At 33.4% G+C, this 21346-nt stretch overlaps 1 protein-coding gene across 2 annotated transcripts in view; it reads left to right on the top strand.

The window, feature by feature from the left end:
* LOC128994022 (putative inorganic phosphate cotransporter) overlaps positions 1 to 21346 on the top strand; it is a 79282-nt gene that overhangs the window by 38562 nt on the left and 19374 nt on the right. Inside the window, exon 1 of one of the 2 annotated variants that reach the window (XM_054418228.1) lies at positions 14336 to 14532. The exons of the other annotated variant lie outside the window; for it this stretch is intronic. Within the exon in view, the coding sequence (XP_054274203.1) occupies positions 14418 to 14532 (115 nt within the window). The 5' untranslated portion in view covers positions 14336 to 14417. Of the gene's footprint in view, positions 1 to 14335; positions 14533 to 21346 lie in introns of those variants that run through there. 2 annotated transcript variants of the gene reach the window in all.

Below are 21346 nucleotides of genomic sequence, written 5' to 3'. Positions count from 1 at the left end.
ATCAACAAACAAATAGTAAACAACAAACGTATCTTCATAAACTTGATTGACTTGGAAGAGCGAAATAGCCCAGTGCTACAACGCGAGGGTCCGGGTCCGAGGTCCTGGGCTCAAATACTGCCAATCGCCATTGGATTTTATCTATGTAGTAATGCTGCGACCCTCTCAGGCTTATCCTGAAGTAACTTAATGTGAAAAATGGTCCACCCTATCGTCTTAGGATGTCAAACGATGTGATCATCTGGGACATAACACTGTCTTCAGATGATCTTCAGGTGAAGAATGAAAAATCCATGGAGTATAGTTTTTCCTCTAGTTTCACTTAATCTGAACCAAATTACAATCTATTTTACATCGCCCCTATTTTACTAACAGATTTTTCCACCCCCCCCCCCGTTCATCCCTAATTACTCTCTCCGCAAGGGTGCGCCGTCGAACAACATCAGTGTAACTTTGTTAATTATCAGCTGACCTTGAACTAAAGTAAACAACATAGGAACGTGGCAGTTTGAAGTAATTTGTATGTTAAATAGCGGTCTTTACGTGATTGATTGGACGTATCAGTCTTTAATTTATTGGCTTTTGTAAACCTCAAAGAAGAAACTATTAAATGAATGTATGTTGTAATGTGTTTTGTACTGTATGATTATTTTTTTAATTGGAACAGCTGTTTTTTTTTTAAATGAGTTGATATTGTTAAACAAATCAGCTGTTCCAATTAAATTATCATACAGTGCACAAGATATTACGTTAGAAATACACAGGTTTGGATATTTAACTTATTAAATATGTTGTGAACTTATAATGGAACAATAATTATAATTTTATAGACATTGAAAGGCTCTAGTAGACTTCTTAGCGAAAAATCACCCTAGTTTTTCTTTGGACAGAGTTGTACGGTTAAGAGTTAAACAGTTTTAAAACTTAAACCAGTCTCTATTTGCATTATGACCTTGACATTTTTTCTGTTTTGGGTTTGACAGACTGGAAGCAATCAGTTTGTTTTCTGTTGGCAATAGTTAACCAGACGTAGGCAATAACAAACCAGCAAATGTTCTGTTGGGACGTGCCAAATGCTCTACTTTTCTGTGTAAGATAATTGTTCACTTCTTGGACCAGCTGCAGGTTTCTAGAGATGTCATTAGTTAAGCCCTTTGTTACAAGGTACCTGTCCGCTTGTCCCAAATCTACGAAGTTTTCTCAAAATTAATAACAGCGTGTAGGTGTTAACATATGGAACCGTTTTGGAAAACTATCAACAGAATTTACGTTTCCGATTTGGAATCAAAATAGGTTTAGAACGTTTATTTTGGATTACATTTTCTTGGCGATTTTCAAGATCAAGATCTTTAACAATTAAGTTATACGAATTAGACAATAATACAAATAAAACATAATCGACTACGATAAATAGATAAAAAAACATGTAGCTTATAAGAATCTGAATGGTTGTTTCGTGTTCGGTGTATTTGGGGGCGATTACGTCGACTAGAAGTGTAGAATTTATTTTGAATGGTATTTTAGTGTATGCTTTACTCTTTGGGTACCTATGATCCAAGAGGCAAGAGGTCAAGAAATTGTTTACAAATAACATGGTTTGTAAGTAAGTAAAACCACAGTTAAATATCAAAATCCTCTGTATATTAAAATTCATTCCAGTAAGTAGCTTCCCTGAACTGTTTAGTTAGACTATTATAAGGTACTTACCTTTAAGTACCTGCCTCCGTACCGCGCCCGGTTAATGGTAGCCCTACTTAATAATATTTTTAAATGTTTTTCGTGCGTTTTTAAGCCATATTCTTGATTATTTGAATGTAATTGGCTCTATTAATGGACGAGGAATTCTTTACAGGAACTGACGATGCCTGAAACTAGTTGTGAATTTTACCTTCTCTCTAGATATATCAAATGATAACATGACCAATAATTAATTATATTCAGTTTTCCATAAAGACAACAAATCTGTAAAGGAATACATTAATATATCTAAAAACTGGATGTTTTTATACAACCCAATTACAAATTTAGAAGTCACTGATTAGGGACAAAAAAGATCATAAGTTGCAGCCATTTAACTTCATTGCCGATATTCACAATAAATACCCAAAACACCTGTTTATACAACAATGCATATCAGCTGATCGGTAAACAAGTAAAGGAAGCAGGACGGCCAACTTAGGAGCTTGTTTTGTCAAACAATGACTCTTTGTACTTGTAATTTATCGTATTTGGGTTGCGTTAAAAAAGCCCTCTGTAGATGCATTTGTCGCGCGGTTTCTTATGTAGGATGTGACGTGTCTTGTTATCAGCTGTTTGACCTCTGCCTCGGTGGCCGACGTTATCATACCCTCTGTTATCAATGACGTCAGCTGTTATCAATGCTTCCCCTACTTCTTTGGTGAACGCCGCGCCATACGTGGTCTTGTAGTATGAACTCCTTACGCACACTATCTCACGCATGTTTTGTACCTAGTTCCTTTAGGCCTAATATATTTTTTTGGAAATTTTGCAATGTCTTTTTTTAATTTGTTAAAAATTGTGTAATAAAAACAGAGGTGTGCTTCTGAGAGGTTAGGGCGGATTTTTTTGAGGTTCAAACTCCAACTTTAGTCTTCTTGGCTCTTAGCATTGACTATGCAAGTATCAGATGCTTTTAGCCACGTGATAACAGAAAATATTGAAAAGGAAAAGAGTATCTTTAATATGTGATAATGTTCGATCACATTCCACTATAAAAAAAACTTCCGCCGCAGCAAACCTGCAGACTAAATGAATTTGTCTGATTGGACTTTTTCAAAAATATTTCCATAAACATATTTATTCCCTATTTAAATGATATTAGATTTGGCGAGTGCTTGGGCTGCTGCTATGGGGAAGGAGAAAGTGTTTTTAATGTGAATAGCATGGGATAAAATTACTAAATATGCCAAATTACATAAAAATATATCCTTAAACAAGCAAAGTATAACAATTCCTTTTCTCCATAAGAATTACATAGATATTTTAAATGAAAAGTTTTTTTAATTTTCTCCGTAACCTTTGTACAGCAAGGCTTCAACAAACCAAGTTTTGTTTTTTTAAGCTCTATAGGATGGCTGCATTTAAAATCGTTTAAGTCAATTGCAGTAGTTAAAAAGTGACTGGTCAATTGTTCTTAGAAATTGTGACTTTCCCATACGTATTTTGATTTAATTAAGATAATAAGCAGAGGACGTCTAAACTGGTTATTTTCACACTAAAACAAAGCAAGTGCGTACACCTAATTGTATGTTTGTCTATATATTTCCGTTCTAGCGTAAATTACAGGAAAATATGAAGGTTTCATCAAAGGTACAAGGGTATAAAACTTTTCTAGTGTGAAATAATCGTTTTTTTCTCAGGCCTCAAGTTTTAGTGACTCAAAATAAACAATACAATTTAAATATAGATTATAATGCTCAGGTTATAAGCATGAAACCATAAATATTTCGCCAAAAAGTCAACAGATTCAATGAAAAAAAAATCTTCTACTAAAAAATAACATTGGATTCTTATTTAAAATAAAGGCTCCTCATGGAAGACTTGAATTGTTTCCTGTTTTATTAATTGTGCCTGGTACATTTGTTTGAGTTTGTTAACACTTATACCAATCCATGATTTTATTTAATTGCTCACACGTCACAGTATGGTTTTAATAATTGTTGAATTGTTCCAATTTTCAAGATAGTCAGCTTTTGCATTAGAAAAATATTATTTTTCAAACTAAAGGCGTACAAGATCAAAAATGTCCAATGGATTTCCGTATCGTGTTGGTTATCTTCCTAGACGACAATCTTTACGAGAAGGGAAGCACGAAAGAATCTTAAACCTTCGACCTTCAACTACTATTGAACAGCTTCTGAGCAATACATCGCCGCAATAAGGAAAACAATACCTTGTCTTAAACAAACGTTGGTTTCTTCCCGTATCGATAGTTTGATAGACTATACGAGAATCACAAAAAAAAATATATAACTACAGTATTGTTATTTTGTGTAACTAGTGCGCAAAGTGACTTGGCCGGTGGCGTCGTCCTGTAATCCAGCTACTAGGTGATCACGAATGGTGTATATTTATAGGCATGTACTGTGGATGCGATACTCCCTGGTGTGGATTAACGTCCACACTACGACTATCCGCAATACTATCCTCAAAATTAGACTAATTCGTTAATACCAAGGCAAAAATGTGGTTCGGATTCCACTAAAAAACTGTAGATCCCTTAGTTTCCATTAGCTGTGCTGTATGTGCTATTAATTAACAGCTGTGTCTAGGGAATATGTTGGCCTTAGTCATAACAAGACTACAAGATCGCGCCACTTATCCTACACTCATCTCCATTCATACTTGGCTTAAAATACCTACTTTGTATGGTCGCCATTTCAAAAATTAATAAAGTATTATATCTTTCCAACAGTTACTATATATTATAAAGCATATAAATAATTAGTATTTCAAACACTAAACAACACGTTTTAGGTTATGATGAAACCAATCGTTGAACGATAGTAGAATGTTAACACGCAATAACAGGTTTATAGGTTAAATACGGTATGTCATACATAGTATCATTAGTCAAAAGTTTGGAAAAACTGCACTAGCTGATCGTAGATGTAGTATGTATAAGTTTCGCCAACTTGTTTCAAGCATACACGTATTACGTGCCTAATACAAGCACAATATTTTGTGTTTTTTTGTTTGAAATAATGGAGTGTGGCAAAGTAAAAGCAGGAATTATCTACTTTGCGTACTATAATCAGTGCAAGAAGAAAGCCCACTTTGCCAGGTAACTGTAAGGAAAGAATTTTCAATTAATTTTAATGTTGAAGTTTTATATTGGTCGCTATGAAGACGTGGACGTCAGACATTGTCAAGACGACGTAAAGAATAGCGGACAAGAATACCCTCGTCGCGGTGGCGGGATCAAAAATAACCCGGGATGAATCCAAGATGGCGGTCCGTATTCGCGCCAAAATTACAACCACGTGGTCTCTTGCCTAACAGGTGCATTCTCGTCAGCTGATCATACCGTGAAACAATATGGCGATGTAATGTAAGCTATGCAAAACTATGAAAAACTATTGCATTCTGTGAATATTTCATCAGTTAGAAAAAATGATGCAGTGTTTAGTAGACAAACTAAATAGACTTGGAGTCATTATGATGTGTAAAAAAACTGTTGATAAACCATTTAAAGGATACAAGATACAATATTGGTTTAAACTAATATAGACTGGGACCGGCTTCGTCCAGCTACTTGGAGGTCATGAATTGTGGATATTTATAGGCTTGATTTGTGGATGCGATACTCCCTGGTGTGGATTAACGTCCACATTAGTGAGTACTACGACTATCCACACTCCACAATCATGATAATCAGACCAATTCTTAAATTACAAGGAAGGCAAAAATGTGGTACAGATTCCACTATAAACTGTAGGTCCCTTAGGCTGTGGGCTAAATTACAATCCTGTCAAAGAACATATCGGCATTGATTAGTAAAAAGACTACAAGATCGCACCACTCATCCTACACTCATCTCCATTACTTAGATACCTACCTTCGTATGGTCGCTATTTCAGATTAAAGTTTTAAAGAATAAAGGCATTAAATGTCCTCTTTCTTAATTAGCAGGACCAATCACTTTATACACCTATAAAAAATAGATGTCTAATCATATTCTAAAACATAGAACCTGTTTTGAAGCTTTTTTTATTTCCGGTAATGAATTATGGGGGTTTTCTAACTTTAGGGTGAATTTAACTTTGCACACACTAATAGCCTCTCGTTAGTAATAATAATAGATGATAAGAAGTAATAGTACCACTCTGCTTCGTTAAAACTTCTTTTAAAATCGTGAAGTTATCGTAAAATTATAGCCTAGACCTGTTGTGCGAAACAAGGAAAGCAATCGTCTTTCGGAGCGAAAACAGAACACTTGACGTGTTTTATTACTCTGTGGTTGAGTTGGTGTTGGCGTTACTCTATGGCGAGTGGCCAAATCAGCTGCGTACGACCGGTGTTTCCAAACGCTCAACAATGCTGTGCGATGTGCAAGTTAGATATGAAACACCACGTTTCTTGTTTTAGATCCAGAAATACCTCTCTAATAGGTTAGGGCTGTCGGGTCAATTATATAATATGAAAAATAACTTTTCAAGGTATTTTAGTCTAAAAAGGTTAAATTGTAAATTTACACTTAAATGAAAGAAAACGCTTAGCCCCCCCCCCCACCAGAAGGTTTGAAGCGCAAATTCCCCCGGCCTTATTGCCCCCTTCCCAAAACTTAGCCACCAAAACCATAACTTTTAGGATTGACTAAAGTATAATAAACGGTATCAGCAATATGACAAACACTTTCTCCCATCCGGGAGACATGGTATTGGTGTAACATTGAAATTTTATAGGGACATTTTATTTTATTACTTTGTCTATGCCTGTACCCACTTTTATTGCCAGTAGTTGTACCTACTGGTTTCACACATACAGTATTCAACTGGGGAAAGTTGTAAAAATTATTCTGTTTTTAGTATTGCCAGTGAACGGAGGAACCTTTTTTTCAACTCGTGTGCATCGCAGAAGAAATCTACGCATACTGTTAGAAAGATATTTTCCTGTAGATGAGCAGAACCCCTTTATAAATTAAAGCAGGCTGTAAAATAAGCACACAACTTAATTTAAAAATAAAACAAATTAACATGGGCCTTGTAGTTTGCCATGCTGGTGACGAAATAACAACCAATATAACAGAAAATCAAAACAAATAGGAGAAATTTCAATCACATGTTGTATTTGTAGTAATACGTATGTATACAACACCATAAAATACAATGCAATACAATACTAGTCTACATACAATACAAGGTATCAGTGGGGTTGGTATTGCGTGCAACGTGAAGGTGCGTTGCTCTGCATGTTAATTATGCAGGTTGGCTCTGTGGTTTAACGAGAACTAACTTTGCAATAATTCACTTTCATCGTAAACTTTTGTACTTACATTTTGCAACATAATACATCACCTTAAGTGGTGTACGCTTTTAAAACTTGATTCTTTACTCCAAGGGTACATGATCATTTTACTAGCTTACTACTATACTTATCTCTTTAAACACATACAACTTTGCAGTAAAATTACTACGTAGATGGATAAATCAAATAACAGGACGATTTATGAAAATAAAAATATAATAAAAATGTAAAACAATGGGTTTTGCAAATGTGCGTATTTATCAAAATAATGTGTTAAATTTCTTCTGTTTTGTTTTCAAACATTTTACTTATGGTAAGTATAAAATAATAACGATAAAAACGAATATTTCCTAAAGATGTATTTGTCAGTTTTCAATCAGGCTTTGATGCACAGATGTAGGTACTGTTTGTAGACTACACTGTTTTGGAAATCTGTTTTGGGTTTTTATAACGCTCTCCTACAAAAGATGTAACAAAGCCTAACCTATTTTAATGATGTTCTTAGTAGTATCATAGATTATCCCTTAGGGAAGTATGTTTAATCAATGGTAGTATTTGAAAGATTTTGGTGTATAGCTGCATGGCAATACGAGCTTATAATAATTCAATGCAAAAATATTTTGTAAACAAACCGTGTTTTATGTGTTTTGGAAATATGTTATTTTAAATGTGTTCCTTTCATTATTGTTTTTCCAGTTGACGCCCCATAACCCCGGCTTTTATTTTTAAAATATCATATATTTCCGACTAAATCTTGTTAGATACGTATTTATCAAATAATATTTAAAAAGTCTTAGAAAAGTTAAGTTACTAAGTGACTCGTCACTAAAGTAGATTCCGAACAACCGAACCCTGAGGGGGGTAAAAGTTAAACTCTAGAATCTAGGTCAATATCCAAAAAGAATCTTTTGTAAGAGGAGAAAGTAATGCAGGACGATTCTCTAAGTAGATTATGAAGCACAGTTAATTGAGTGCCTATAGATTTGTATTTTAATTCGTTTTAACATGCTTTCATTGTTATGGTAGGTTTAAAATGTGTGTGTGTTTTATAAACTGTTTATGGAAAATGTTCGTAATATTCTGTTAAACAAAATTTTAAAACTTTTATTTTCACGTGGCCATCACGTTGCATAACAATAAGGAATGAAAGAAATCGATAAGTTACATTCCTACTTACAGAGATTATTTAAGAATATTTTATTCATTGGCTCTAATCCAATAAGAAATTGGGATTAAATAATTAAATTAATTTGGTTACATTAAATGTACCATCCCTATAACTTGTAGTTAGCCCATTGATATATACATATATATAAAATCTTAATATTTTAAAAGTAATTTCTATTATTTATAACTTGGCAATGGAAACCGTTTGCATGGTTGAAAATATTTTCAAATAAGCAAACTATCTAATGCGATAGTTTTAATTAGTTAAATAAGTGTTCCTGTATTTGAACTGTCAAATAGTTAATAGAATTAAGTCTAGATGTGAATGACCAATTTCAAATACTATAAGGTAACATATACTTATTTTGTTTGTTTCAGTTATATACATTAACAATGTTCTTTTGTTGCAGGTATTGAGAGGACATTAAATGATTATGTGAGTGAAATATTTTACCATTGTATCACAGACTTAATAACGGTTTAATAGTTTAATAACGGTTTAGTAACTTAATAACGGTTTAATAACTTAATAACGTTTTAATAACTTAATAACGGTTTAATAACCTAATAACGGTTTAGTAACTTAATAACGGTTTAACATAAATAATTTAAATTCCTATATAAAATATTGTCATTGATTGCTTGGAGTAAACCAATATTATTTAAAGTATTTAACTTTACATAATACATTTTACTTAATCTGCACTAAACAAAAACATTATAACTAAACTATTTTGTTGTGTTAAGTCGAGTAAAAGTTTCATTTGTTTTTTTCAGTTATATACTGTATTTTAATTTATGATTTACAATATTTTAAATGTAAATGTAATCCCACAACTATCTTCATCAATTTGTTTGAATATGATGCATCTGACTTGTATATACTGTACTAAAATTAAATGTTTTTGATCTTAAAATGAAATATAAAACATATCATTAGCCTCAAATACTGCCTTTAGACTTATCATATTTAATTAGAAACATATTTATAAGTATTTTTGTTTGTTTTATATTTGGTTACCTTTTACTATATTCTTACTTTTACTTAATTTTTACAATTTTAACTGTTTACCGTTTATATTTAAGTTTTGGTATTCAAGGACATCCAATGGTAAATAGAGTGTTAAAATTATTACAATAGTAGTCCTTAAATTGGTGAAAACCCCATAAATAAATTATACTTTTATAAACACGTTCTAATCCTATCAAACAGAAAAATACCTTAAAACCTTTTTCAGCTAGTCTGTCTGTAAGGATGAGTAATTTATTATTCATCAGAATAGTTATATTTAGCGTGTAATATTCAATGCTCTCACCATATGATGAATAAACAGCTGTTTATCTATTCTATGGCATCACTAACAATGCGCTTGTCAATATTATACAACGCCGTACCTCTAGACTATGCAATTTCACTACATTGTTGTGTTTAAATTGCGTCAAAGATAGTCAACGGCGCAGGTAAATGTACTGCGCTCTTTCAGTGTTGTTGGTTTTAAAATCCAAATTTGAACAATTTTAATTTTTGAAACACATATTGTGGATAGATTACATAACAATAGTTTCTTGATTGAAATTTCGTGTGTTGTTACTATTTACTGAACAATACTGTACTTAATACTGTTTACCTACGACCGTTTTTTAAAGTAGCCATTTCAGTCCAGTTCTTAGAATTGAAAAGTTTCACTTTACAGCTGTTTACTTTCATATCCGCATAGTTTCATTTCATATCCGCATAGTTTTCTCATATCCACACAGGTAACGGACCAATGAGGTTCAAGTATTGAGAGAAAAGAATTAAAATTGTAATACTTCGAACGTCAACTAATCAGCTGATCAGCTGATCAGTTGACCAATTTAATTGTTGATCCGACTTGTTCATGTTGTTACTCGCGTATTCTTAATTAAGTTGGTGGTAGTCCAAAAATAAATGAAATATTTGCCGAATTGTACCTGATACAATATTATTTATGGTAAGAATGCTGCTAGCAATGTAATATTTAACGAAGTTTAACAAACACGTAATTACAGGAAATCAGCTGATTATACAACAAGTCGTTGCATCACTTTCAGTGGCAATGACAATACACGAAAACATAACCTCTCTAAAAAGTTATCATTAGTGATTGTTAGGAATTAAATCCAGATTGATAGTAATTAAAAAACGGTCGTAGGTAAAGTAGTGTACGCAACTCGCGTTAATAGTCTTTACGCAATCGTTGCGTAAACTACTATTTTACACGGTTATGTGTAATTATGACATTGGTTTGAATGCATCTTTTAGTTGTGGAAGGTGTATTCTGTTTTCTTCAATTTATTATTCTTGTTTTCTTACGTTTCTATTACTGTTTTAAATTCGCATTTTAGCGAATTTCCCTATAGGGAAGTAGCTATTACCGTAGGTGGCACGGTAAGACCTAGACCCGGGACCGATTTACTTTTTCATTTTGATGTCCCCAGAGGCCAAAAACACTATTCGTTCAAATTTTTATATATGTATATATATATATATATATAGACTTATATATATATATATATATATATATACGTCCGTGAACGCGATAACTTGAGTAATTTTTGTCCGATTTTGATGAAATTTGGTTTAAAGGTGTAACGCGGGATAAACTTGAATGAGTTCGCGAACCAGCACGATCGGACCATGGGAACGGGGCTTTACGGGGGGTTTTATGGGGTAAAAATTGGTTTTTCTCACTTTTTACCCTCAAAACACAAAATTTCCCAATTTCTCTTTAGACCTTTTTAAAGAGCTTAAAAAAACAAATAATTTAGTATATAAAAGTATTTTTGTTCGATTATTAGTAACGGAGAAAATTAAAGAAATTGTAAATTTAAAATTCCCATGTTATTCTTATGGAGAATATTGTCAAATGTTGTAGTTTGCTTGTTTATGAATATATTTTGATCAAACTTGGCAAATTTATTTATTTTGTACTAAGCTATCAATATTTTACTAAAAAACACACTTTATTAGTTTCCTTGTAGCAGCAAACCTAGGTACTCGTTAAACCTAATGTTATTAAAATATATTTAACTGAAAATCAATTCAGACAAATGGAAATTCGCTTAGTCGGCAGGTTTGCTGCGGCGGGGGTATTTTCTATTTTCTTTTACACTTAAACTGTAATCATATTTATGACATTTTTATGTAATTATGAAATTAGTCTAAATTTAACTTTTAGTTGTGGACGGTATCTTTTCTTCAATTTATTATTCTTGTTTTCTTACTCTTCTATTCCTATTTTATATAAGTTTTTTTTTCTGTTTCCATCTTTTATTCTATACGTTCCCCTTCTTTAAACATTTGACTGAATATCGAATGGATGATGGATAATCATGGTTGTATCATTTTGAATAATTACAACAAACCAACAATATAAACAGCTGATCGTTTGAAATTCACCGTCAGTCATAAACAACAATAACTTGAGGATCTTTCCAAAGTTTTTTGATTATAATTTCTGTATGCAACGTTTACGAATTATTGTACTGTAATAAAATCACTATATTAGTATGCAAATTACATAGAGGTGATAAATTGTTGGATTCAATTGAATTGTTTAGCTAATTAATTGTAACATCAATTCAATAGTACTTTAACCTAAAAAACAGGTTTAATTTTGTTGAAAATATTGTTTACTGTTGTACAGTAAACATTCTTCACAAATTTTCTCAAAGTCTGTGTAATACACACAATAAAAGTAAGTGTATATCTACTATAATCCAAAAGAATTATAACTTAAAAAAAAAAAAAAAAACAATTTGTCGAAGTATACGTCGATGTGTTGTTGGTTGTCTAGTAATATTTTAACAACAGTGTACGAGTATCAGACAATTTTACGTAATTCTGCATTTTTGTGTGTTTTTATTCTGTAAATGAAATGAAATGCAATTAAATTTGAAAGAGACTTAACATTTTTGACACCAATACCATGAAATAAAATATTATTTCCAAAAACTGGTAGAAAGTATGCCAAAAAGATTAAAACCGCTCATACAAAATCAATCATTCCACACTAAATTCGTATTTCTGCGTAAAACTTAAAATTATTACATTTTATTGAACACCCACGTAGAATCAAATAATTTGTCTCCACACTGTACTATTACAAATGTAATTACCAACTACGCATTTGTATGACGTAAATTACCATTTCGTAGAAAGTAGTTACACGTAATTTCAAACATGTGTGGCCTTTATGTCAATTGTCTCTAAAATCTGTATCAATAATACTAATGCGAAATTCTAGTCGGTTCTGGCGTCAAGCCTAACCCATCTCTACAATCAAAGTTAAAGCTGCCTCTTCTGTATAGGGAGTAGCTTATCTATCCAGTAAAGTTCGTATTATTGTTCAAGAATAAAATAAAAGATGCAACTTTTCAATTATTCAGCTCGTGGATTCCCACGCACGGTCTTTAGCCTAATCTATCTATTTAAATATTGTGGAATGTTAACTTAACCAGATCGCTATGAATTAATTATAAACCCGGTTTCATTAAGTTCAGTCATAACGAAGGGCTTATGACACTTATGTTCTCGGATTGAAAACCAATGGTTTATTATTGACCAAAAACTTTTTCCCAGCTTTTGGTATGCGAGAATCGATCGTCTATAATTGGAGCTTTCATTTTCTAAAATGTTTATCAAACAAAAAAAACAAGTTTTCGAATACTGTTAAGTATAGTGCGAAAGAATAAACGACTTTAGTTGCTTTCTCAAGTTGGCTTTAGATGTATACAGGGTGTCCCGGAACTCTCTACCAAAATTTTAGAGCATTGTTCCTGAGTTAGAAACATATGTAAATACCATATTTAAATTGTCCGGAAGTCCTTATTTACTTACAAAGCCGCCATTTTGTTTTTTTTCACTTATTTTTTTTTTTCTAAAGAACGGTTTAACATACGAAATTGAAACTTTGCACAAACATTTATGACAACTAAGCAAAAGTTAGAAAAAAATTATGAAAATTTTCCAAATTCATAAAACAAAATGGCGGCCATTTAAAATTTTTGTAAAATCAACGGTTTTTGAATTATTTAAGAAACAAAATGTTAAATGGCCACCAGTTTGTTTTATGAATTTGGAAAATCTTAATAATTTTTTTCTAGGTTTGTTTGGTTGTCATAAATGTTTGTGCAAAGTTTCAATTTCACATGTTAAACCATTCTTTGGAAAAAAATTAATAAGTGAAAAAAACAAAATGGCGGCTCTGTAAGTAAGTATGGACTTCTGGAAAATTTAAATATGGTATTTACATATGTTTCTAACTCAGGAACAATGCTCTAAAATTTTGGTAGAGAGTTCTGGGACACCCTGTACATTTCTTATAATACAGTATACGTGGAATATAGTATTAGCCTACGAAGAAACATGGAAGAGTTAAAGTTAAAATCTATCTTATCAGCTACTACTATCACTTTAACTTCCTCGTTATATACTGACAACTATTGAAGAAAGGATGTGTTCCTTATTTCATATTGTTTGTTATAAGTTAGTAGTTGTAACTACCCGTGCTTCGTAGAACATCATGCGGCTCTTTAGATGTGTTGTATGAAATAGTAGATTAATTACCTTTCGGTTTCATTAATGAAACAACAAACTCGTTTATAGATAACGATAACACACACATTTCCAACGTGTATATACAATTTTTCACCCACGCTGTAAATAAAAGATGCGGTTGTGATTGGAATTTCTTCCATTTGTTTTGATTTTCTGTTTATATTTCGTTGTTATTTCGCCACAAGCATTGCAACCCTTAAGGCCCTTGTTAGTTTTAAAAAAACATCATTTTTTGTGTTTATTTGTTCGTTTTTTTTATTTATAAATGTATTCTTCTGCACATCTACAGAAAAATATTTTTGTTCCCTGCGATGCACACGTGCTGAGAAAAAACGTTTTCAAGAAACATGCTTGCCTATTAATATTGTTTGATTGATTGATTTACATATTATATAATTTTTGGATTGAAGATAACATTTACGAATTAAATTTATGCATAATAGAGAATAGAATAGTTCGATATACACCTGAACAAAAATTCAAAATGTACTCGCGAACCAATTCCAAGTATTTGAATACCTTCTGCGTCGGCGCCGGCAAGTGGCGCTCAGCCTCCGTAGCGGCGGTTTTTCGAACTAACACAAGCGCCGCCAATTCCGTCAGCGAAGGCCGAACATGGCGTTAACAAGAGTACTCGAGTGGTTTAGGTTTAGGTTAGGGTAGTTAGTTAGTTGGTGTTAGGATGCCGGGGAACGTGCGTGCAAACGGTGACACGGGCGGCAAACACGTGTTGGTGTGGAACCAGATAGATTTGGACCCGGAGGACAAAAAAGCCAACTCGGTTCCCGAGCCGGAAGGTAAGTTTTTAGAAACTTCTCTTCACTAATTCAATCTTCACTAAGCAATCGTAGTCTTCGTTTAAACACCTGAAAGGTATTGTGTTCAATGATTTAGGTTGTGTTCAACGATGTTCAAACTTCAGTTCAATGTTCAGGTGATAACACAAACACAGTGATAATGAGTTATCACCAGCTTCAGACGACGCACGCTAATTGGAGTCACATTTCGCTCTGTAAATAAATGTGTTTCACATTTCACAACAATACTGGTAATCAGTGGGAAACTAAAATATACGAGTACTGTAAATACTTTTCTTGTATTCACTTATTGTTAGCACTTGTTAATTATTTTATTTGCAAATCCCTTTATACTTGATAATCTGTTAAACGTACTGATGTGTTTTTGGGTCATATATTACATTATCTTTCCGTTGTTGTTACTATAAATCATCACCTATTACTCTATGTGAAAATATAACACAAATGAACAGGATTCACATAGTTTAAATAAGTTAATTTGTTTTGGATATGAATTACGTCACGATAGTGAGAATTTGTAGTAAATAATCACAGACAGAATATTTTGAGTTTTGTTAAATGCACAAGCTATTATATTTCACAATGGTTAAGCACTCCTCGACGCATCGTGTTCGGTATCTTATCACCGCTGCACCTTTGTTCACAACACTTCAGTTTGCCGTAGAATTGTATGTCTTCTCAGTATACACGCGGGGGCCACGTGTTCGCGCCGTTTTACACACCGCAGTCATCTCCCGCCAAATGTTCCATTCAAAATCGCTCCTCCCCCCCTCGCCCTGTCCAACAAAGAGTCACAAAAACAAACCCCTTTAGACCGGTTTCTCTACTTCCTAGAAGTCTTCTTGTTGCTTTAAATCTTTTAATTCTTTTCTGAGATCAGCCAGCATGAGCCTCTTTCGTTTCTTCCTGCCCCAAACGCAAAACTAGTTTTACTTTCGGTTTCAGAGGTTGTGTTATGCCTTGCGATAACGTTGTTGTGCACCGTGTTGTCACCTGATTCTATAAAATTTTTAATGCTTTTTTTTGTTTATTTTATAAGGCTATTTATTTTGAAGGCTATGCAAAACTTTCCTAAACATTATATAAACATATACACATTGTTAGATGCTAAATATGGTGTTTTTTGTTAGCCTATTAAGTTTGAAGCCAAGAAATGCTTTGAGGAAAAAATAATATCTTGATTACAAACGCAACAGATAGGATGTTTTTAACTACACTATTTAATCGAGAATTAAATTCTCATGCTGTTCTGTTCTTGTTTTACTCACGGTACAGAATGTAATTCAATTTATATTCGTGTTGGTGTTAGATTCAGGGGTAAAACTGTGGTGTTTTGACAATTTATATTTTGTAGATTGACTATAGACAGACAGATATTAAACGCCAATTAGGTCTTAAGAAAAGTAAATTTTGTCAATACATTACTTGAACACTCAACAAGTAGTAATCTGTGTAATTTAACTCTCGTTCTTTGAACCTGCAAATGGATCAGCGATTTACTTGTACATCAGAACAACAATGTGTATTTCCTTGTCAACGATTCGTTGATTCGTAGTCGTTGATTCATTGAACTGATTCACAAGTCGCGAACTCTACCCTTCGTACGATGATCAGCATCTTCGTAATTTTTTATCAGCCAACATTATGTGATTGTTTGATTCGTAGACTCGTTGGATCAGTGCGGTAGTTTGACCTTTGTACCATGATCCACGGCTCAGCACTCGCCAGTCGAGCAGCGTAGACTCAGCAGATCAGCAAGTTGCTCGTGTTACTTTGTTGCTGTGCAACTACAATTGCAGTATTGCAGTGTTCGTGGCTTTTATAAAACACTGGCTGCTGTACCCGTGCTCCTCAACGAAGAAAATTCAGTTTCGACTAGTGTGTCGCTTTTGTTCCGTGGTTGAAGGGCTATTTCTTTACATTACTTTTGTTCCAAGGGTCAGTAGGTAGATTTTGGGGCCGGCCGAAACGTCGCTTTTGTTCCGCGGACATCTCTCTTGTTCCACGAGAGAGGCTGCACTTTCACTCTCCCAAATCCTCTCTTTCGCTCTCCTCCTAATTTTTATTTCAAAGTTTAGGTTAGGTTAAATTATTTATATTTTTGTTAAGGAAAAACTTATAATTTGACGAGTTTGATCCAGCATGAAAGAAAGAATTAGGAGGAGGGTGAAAAAGAGGATTTTTGGGAGGGAGAATACAGCCCCCTCTCGCGGAACAAAAGTGATGTTTCGGCCGGTCCCGAAATCTACCTGCTGACCCCCGGAGCATAAGTGATTTGAAGAAATAAGCCTTCAACCGCGGAACAAAAGTGATACAGCCTCGAAGAACGAGTGTCCCTTTAACATAATAACATATCTAGATAGTTATAATTACCTCTGGGTTGATACAGCAACAGTTATAGAATATCATTTTGTAATTCCAAATACCAACGACATAGTTTTAGAAAAAACAAACCTACCACAGTTGTGTAAAATTAAATTAAATAGGCATTTGGCAGTTCTGCTTAAAATATCGGGGCAGTTTCATCGTCCACGAAATTTCAGTTGCGGTCCTGTCATAGACCATAGAAGTATCGTAGACTAAAATATGAATGAAGAATTCGACGATAGAAATGGTTTGAACTTGAACTATACCACGTGCTTATCAATTGATTTGCTTCGCCTTCTCAAACAGTGTGAAAATTATGTATAACTCTAAATCTCTTCACCCGCTTAAACTAAAACATGGTACTGTACCTATCAAACCAACCTATCAAAGACCAGTTTAATTTTACCAATCGAATACCCAACTACAAATAAAACCTAAAAGTTTATTTAAGTACTTAAAAAAGTAATCGCATCGATTTTACATGTTTTAACAATGGTAAAGTGTTATTTATAGGAAAATAACAAGCAGATTTTTTTACTTCTTGATTTATTTTGACTAAATAAACAAACTTGATTAATCTTTTATAATCGCATTCAAATTACTTTACCGAAAATGTTCTATTATTCACATTGTTTTTTTTTTATATATATAAAACACTGGGCTAAAGTCCATTGTACAGAGCTTAGTTTTTCAAATGGTGAAATTTTTGTCGGACCACCGTTTAATATAGTATATTGGAATCCTAGTCATAGGTAGGTATTTTTCACAACGATTTTTCGGACAAGATATCGTTACTTGTAGGGTTATTACATAGTTACATAGAGTACGGTGTACAGATGCGTTTGTTATAAAACTTATACAAACGGAGGCTTAAAACTAAGATGATAAAGCTATCTTGAACTATGTTGATACTAATCCAAGTTATTTTAATTATCGGATGATTCAGTGACTGGGTAAACGACCCACCATCTTATCAATATATTCTTCTCAATTATTTTCTAATTCGAGGGCTTTTAGAAAAAAGTACAGTATTTTCATTGTAATTAATTATTTTTGTTCGTATGATAAGTTTACTATACACACATAGTTTTATAATAGAGATTATTTTTGGATTCATTAATATCATTGAAAAAATTAACTGTATAAGTCCGGCTTTTATTAACGTGTTCGTCACACGTATTGTTAGAGGTTAAGTTGTAAGAAAGGACCATGAGGTCCTAAGTTCGCCTCAATAAAGAAGCATTTACATTTCGTTTCATCACACAAATACAGTATTAATAAATAAATATTGCATCTTAGCAAATCTTGGTTGCTATTTTGTTCTAATCTGATTTTACTCGTGAATTTTACACTCCGTAATATTATATTTAATATTTAACAACATTTAAAACCAATATTAGCATAAATTCAAACAAAAGTGCCTTTATTTCTTTTTTTTCTAACTTGAATAGTTGTTTTTACTTCTTTGTACAATTCACAACACAGTACTGCAAATTAACTCTCCTAATTTGTTGTCACAGAACCGAAAGCTCAATTATATTTCTAAACGTCATTACTTTGAAAACTTTTTAAAAAGTTATCCTAATTTACTGAAACACAAATCAAATGTTTTAATATTTGGTTTTAAAAATACGTATGAAAAAGTAAATTAAATGTAGGTTACATGAAAAAACACTCAAATAAAGAAACGTACTCACTAGGTGTAGATTTGTCTAAACTTTGTTAGCTTGAACACTTTTTCAACATCGGCCTTGCCTTACTGAAACATTAATGAAGTGTTCAAATATTTCTAAAAACTTACAACAATGTAATCAAAATACACAAACACTTTGCGTAGATTTGTCACAAAAATGTTTTGTATCTCGCTCATAACCGAAGTATTATTTAGGCTTATCACAGCCGCGGTGTTGCTGATCAATCGATCGTCTGTTAACAGAGCCATCGTCTTATCACAGAGGTCAATGATAAGAATGGCGGTCCTTTTGAACCGGCATGTCGCCGCCGTGAGCCGGCGACACGACGAAACGTCGGTGTTTAGTTGTACTACCATTGACATTTCCGGTATAAATACTCCTCTTATGTTTATATGTGTGATTGGGGAGTGGGTCTAGTGTCTAGTGGTTAGAGCGCGGGACATCAGTCCCTGAGGTCTCGGGTTCAGTCCCACCAATTCACCAATGGATTGTCTAAGTCAAGTGATATTGCTGCCCCCCCCCTAGGTCCAGCCTGAAGTAATGTTAAAAAATCCCAGGTTCGTTAGTGTCTTAAAAAAATTATGTTTGTAATTCATCTAGTTGTGTTTTAGATTCTGGGTCTATCTGTTTTAGAGCCTTTCTGTTTGTTCTTGTTGTTCCTTTCGGATGTAGAGTCTTATTCTACGGCTTTGGAATGTTTTACGGTCTTTTTATAAGGGAACGGTCCAAATCCTGGCCTTGTTACTATCTAAATTAGATTTTTGTAGCATCATTATATGATAGCCCAGCAACAACTAATGGTATGCCATAATCTAATGGTATCTAATGGCATCGACATAGGCTTCAAATTGTGTCTCGATAGGTAAAATAGATTAGTTAGTTCCATGCGATCGCTGTTTAGTTCTTTTAATTACGTTTTAAATTTTGGTTTTTTAAGATCTTGAATTATTCTGTTATGAGGGGGTTTTCTGACGGCAGAATACCCCATTATTTAATTTAAAAAACTGTTGTCACCTCAAGATTAGATATAGCAGTTGATTAATTTATCATAGGTCAGTGTTTTTTGTTCACCTTCACATCCTAGGATGCTAGTTCTAGCCCGAAACTGTTTTTTACTATTGAGGCTGGTAATAATAGGTTGCGGCAATATCACATCGATAAAATACATTTGTGATTGGCGGGATTTAAACCCGGGACCTCGGAGCACCGAAGCCCCTTGCCGTGCTCAACCACTAAACCAGCTCGCTCCCCCATAGGTATAAGAGTTAGGAACAATGAGTTCGTTGAGGTTGTTTTAGCATTTTTGATTTGTTGTATAACTTTTGAAAGAAGGAAAACAAATGCGCCTATTTTCACTATCACAATTAACTGCATAAGTAACATTACAGCACATTACACACATTACATAAATAAATGTCTTTGCTTTGTTGAATAACGAGTAATATTTCAATCTATCTATATATTAATAGGCAAGCATGTTTCTTTAAAACCTTTTTTCTCAGCTCGTGTGCATCGTAGGGAAAATCTACGCATACCGTTGGAAAGCTATTTTCCTGTAGGTGTGCAGAACCCCTTTATAAATTTAAATAGACTCAAAGATAAGCACAAAAAATGAGTTTAAAAATTTGAAAAAATTAACATGGATCTTATGCGTTGCTATGCTGGTTACGAAATAACAACGAAATATAAACAGAAAATCAAAACAAATGGAAGAAACTCCAATCACATGTTTTATTTACAGTGTGGGGTGAAAATAGATAAGTTAGTACATTACATATTTTTGGTCGAGTTTCGACCACTGGACGACCTCTCGTACTAATGATTCTGTGAAGCATTTTCCTTACTTGCAAAACTCAAACACCGCCCTCCTCCTTATTAAAAAAGTTTACATAATTCCTCGATCCTCGCTAATTCTAAGGCTGGCGAATCGACAGTCAATCAATTTCCAAGGCAGTTACCGCATTGATGTAGTTTTTGCCTTGTTTTCCCTTGTACGTACAAAACCTATAGCAATGGCATTGGTCCAGTGAGCATTGTAGTTCAAGGGAAGTGTGTGTGGGCGCACCTGTATTAGTCTAGTTATGTACCACCTGTACATGGAACACCCACTGACGTGCCAATCCAGAAGTTAACTACTATCCGAAACGTGAATTCAGTTTTGGTACTCAGAATTTAAAATGTCGCAAAGGTTTATGCCGGAAAATGTTGAAGGTTTTTATATTTTCGATAAATATTTTTTTGCTGTGCCTAGTTACTGTAGAATATAACAATCGTTTTGGATATTTAGTAGATTTTATGCATTTCATAATTAGTAATACATCAAGGTTCCTAAGACTCTTTGATACAAGTGGAATATACAAATCTTTTTGGATAATCAGTAACACTTCATCATTTGTTAATGGTAAAACATATCAAGGTGCCTAAGACACTTTGATTGAAATCTTTAGATAATAGCCTACACGTGGTTTATTTACCTACTTAGTTGTAAAATTGTAAATACTTGAGGTTCCTTAAACACAAAATTATGCGTTATTCAAAACAAAGTGACCAATTAGTGTCCCTTTTACTTAGACAAAATGCTCATTGCGAGAGTACATAGGGTACCATAGAGTTCACAATTATTGCACAACATTAACAGCTGACTTGTGATGTTACTAACTTAACTAAGCCAAGCAGTGTTGCCAACATGTCCATTCACAGTGTATCTCACAACTACAACATGTGTATTGTGT

Source organism: Macrosteles quadrilineatus, unplaced genomic scaffold (assembly GCF_028750875.1).
Source record: "Macrosteles quadrilineatus isolate MER2022 unplaced genomic scaffold, UCM_ALF_1.0 Scaffold_1__1_contigs__length_201487025, whole genome shotgun sequence".
Classification (NCBI taxonomy): Eukaryota; Metazoa; Arthropoda; class Insecta; order Hemiptera; family Cicadellidae; genus Macrosteles; species Macrosteles quadrilineatus.
This window is presented reverse-complemented; position numbering and strand designations above follow the sequence as displayed.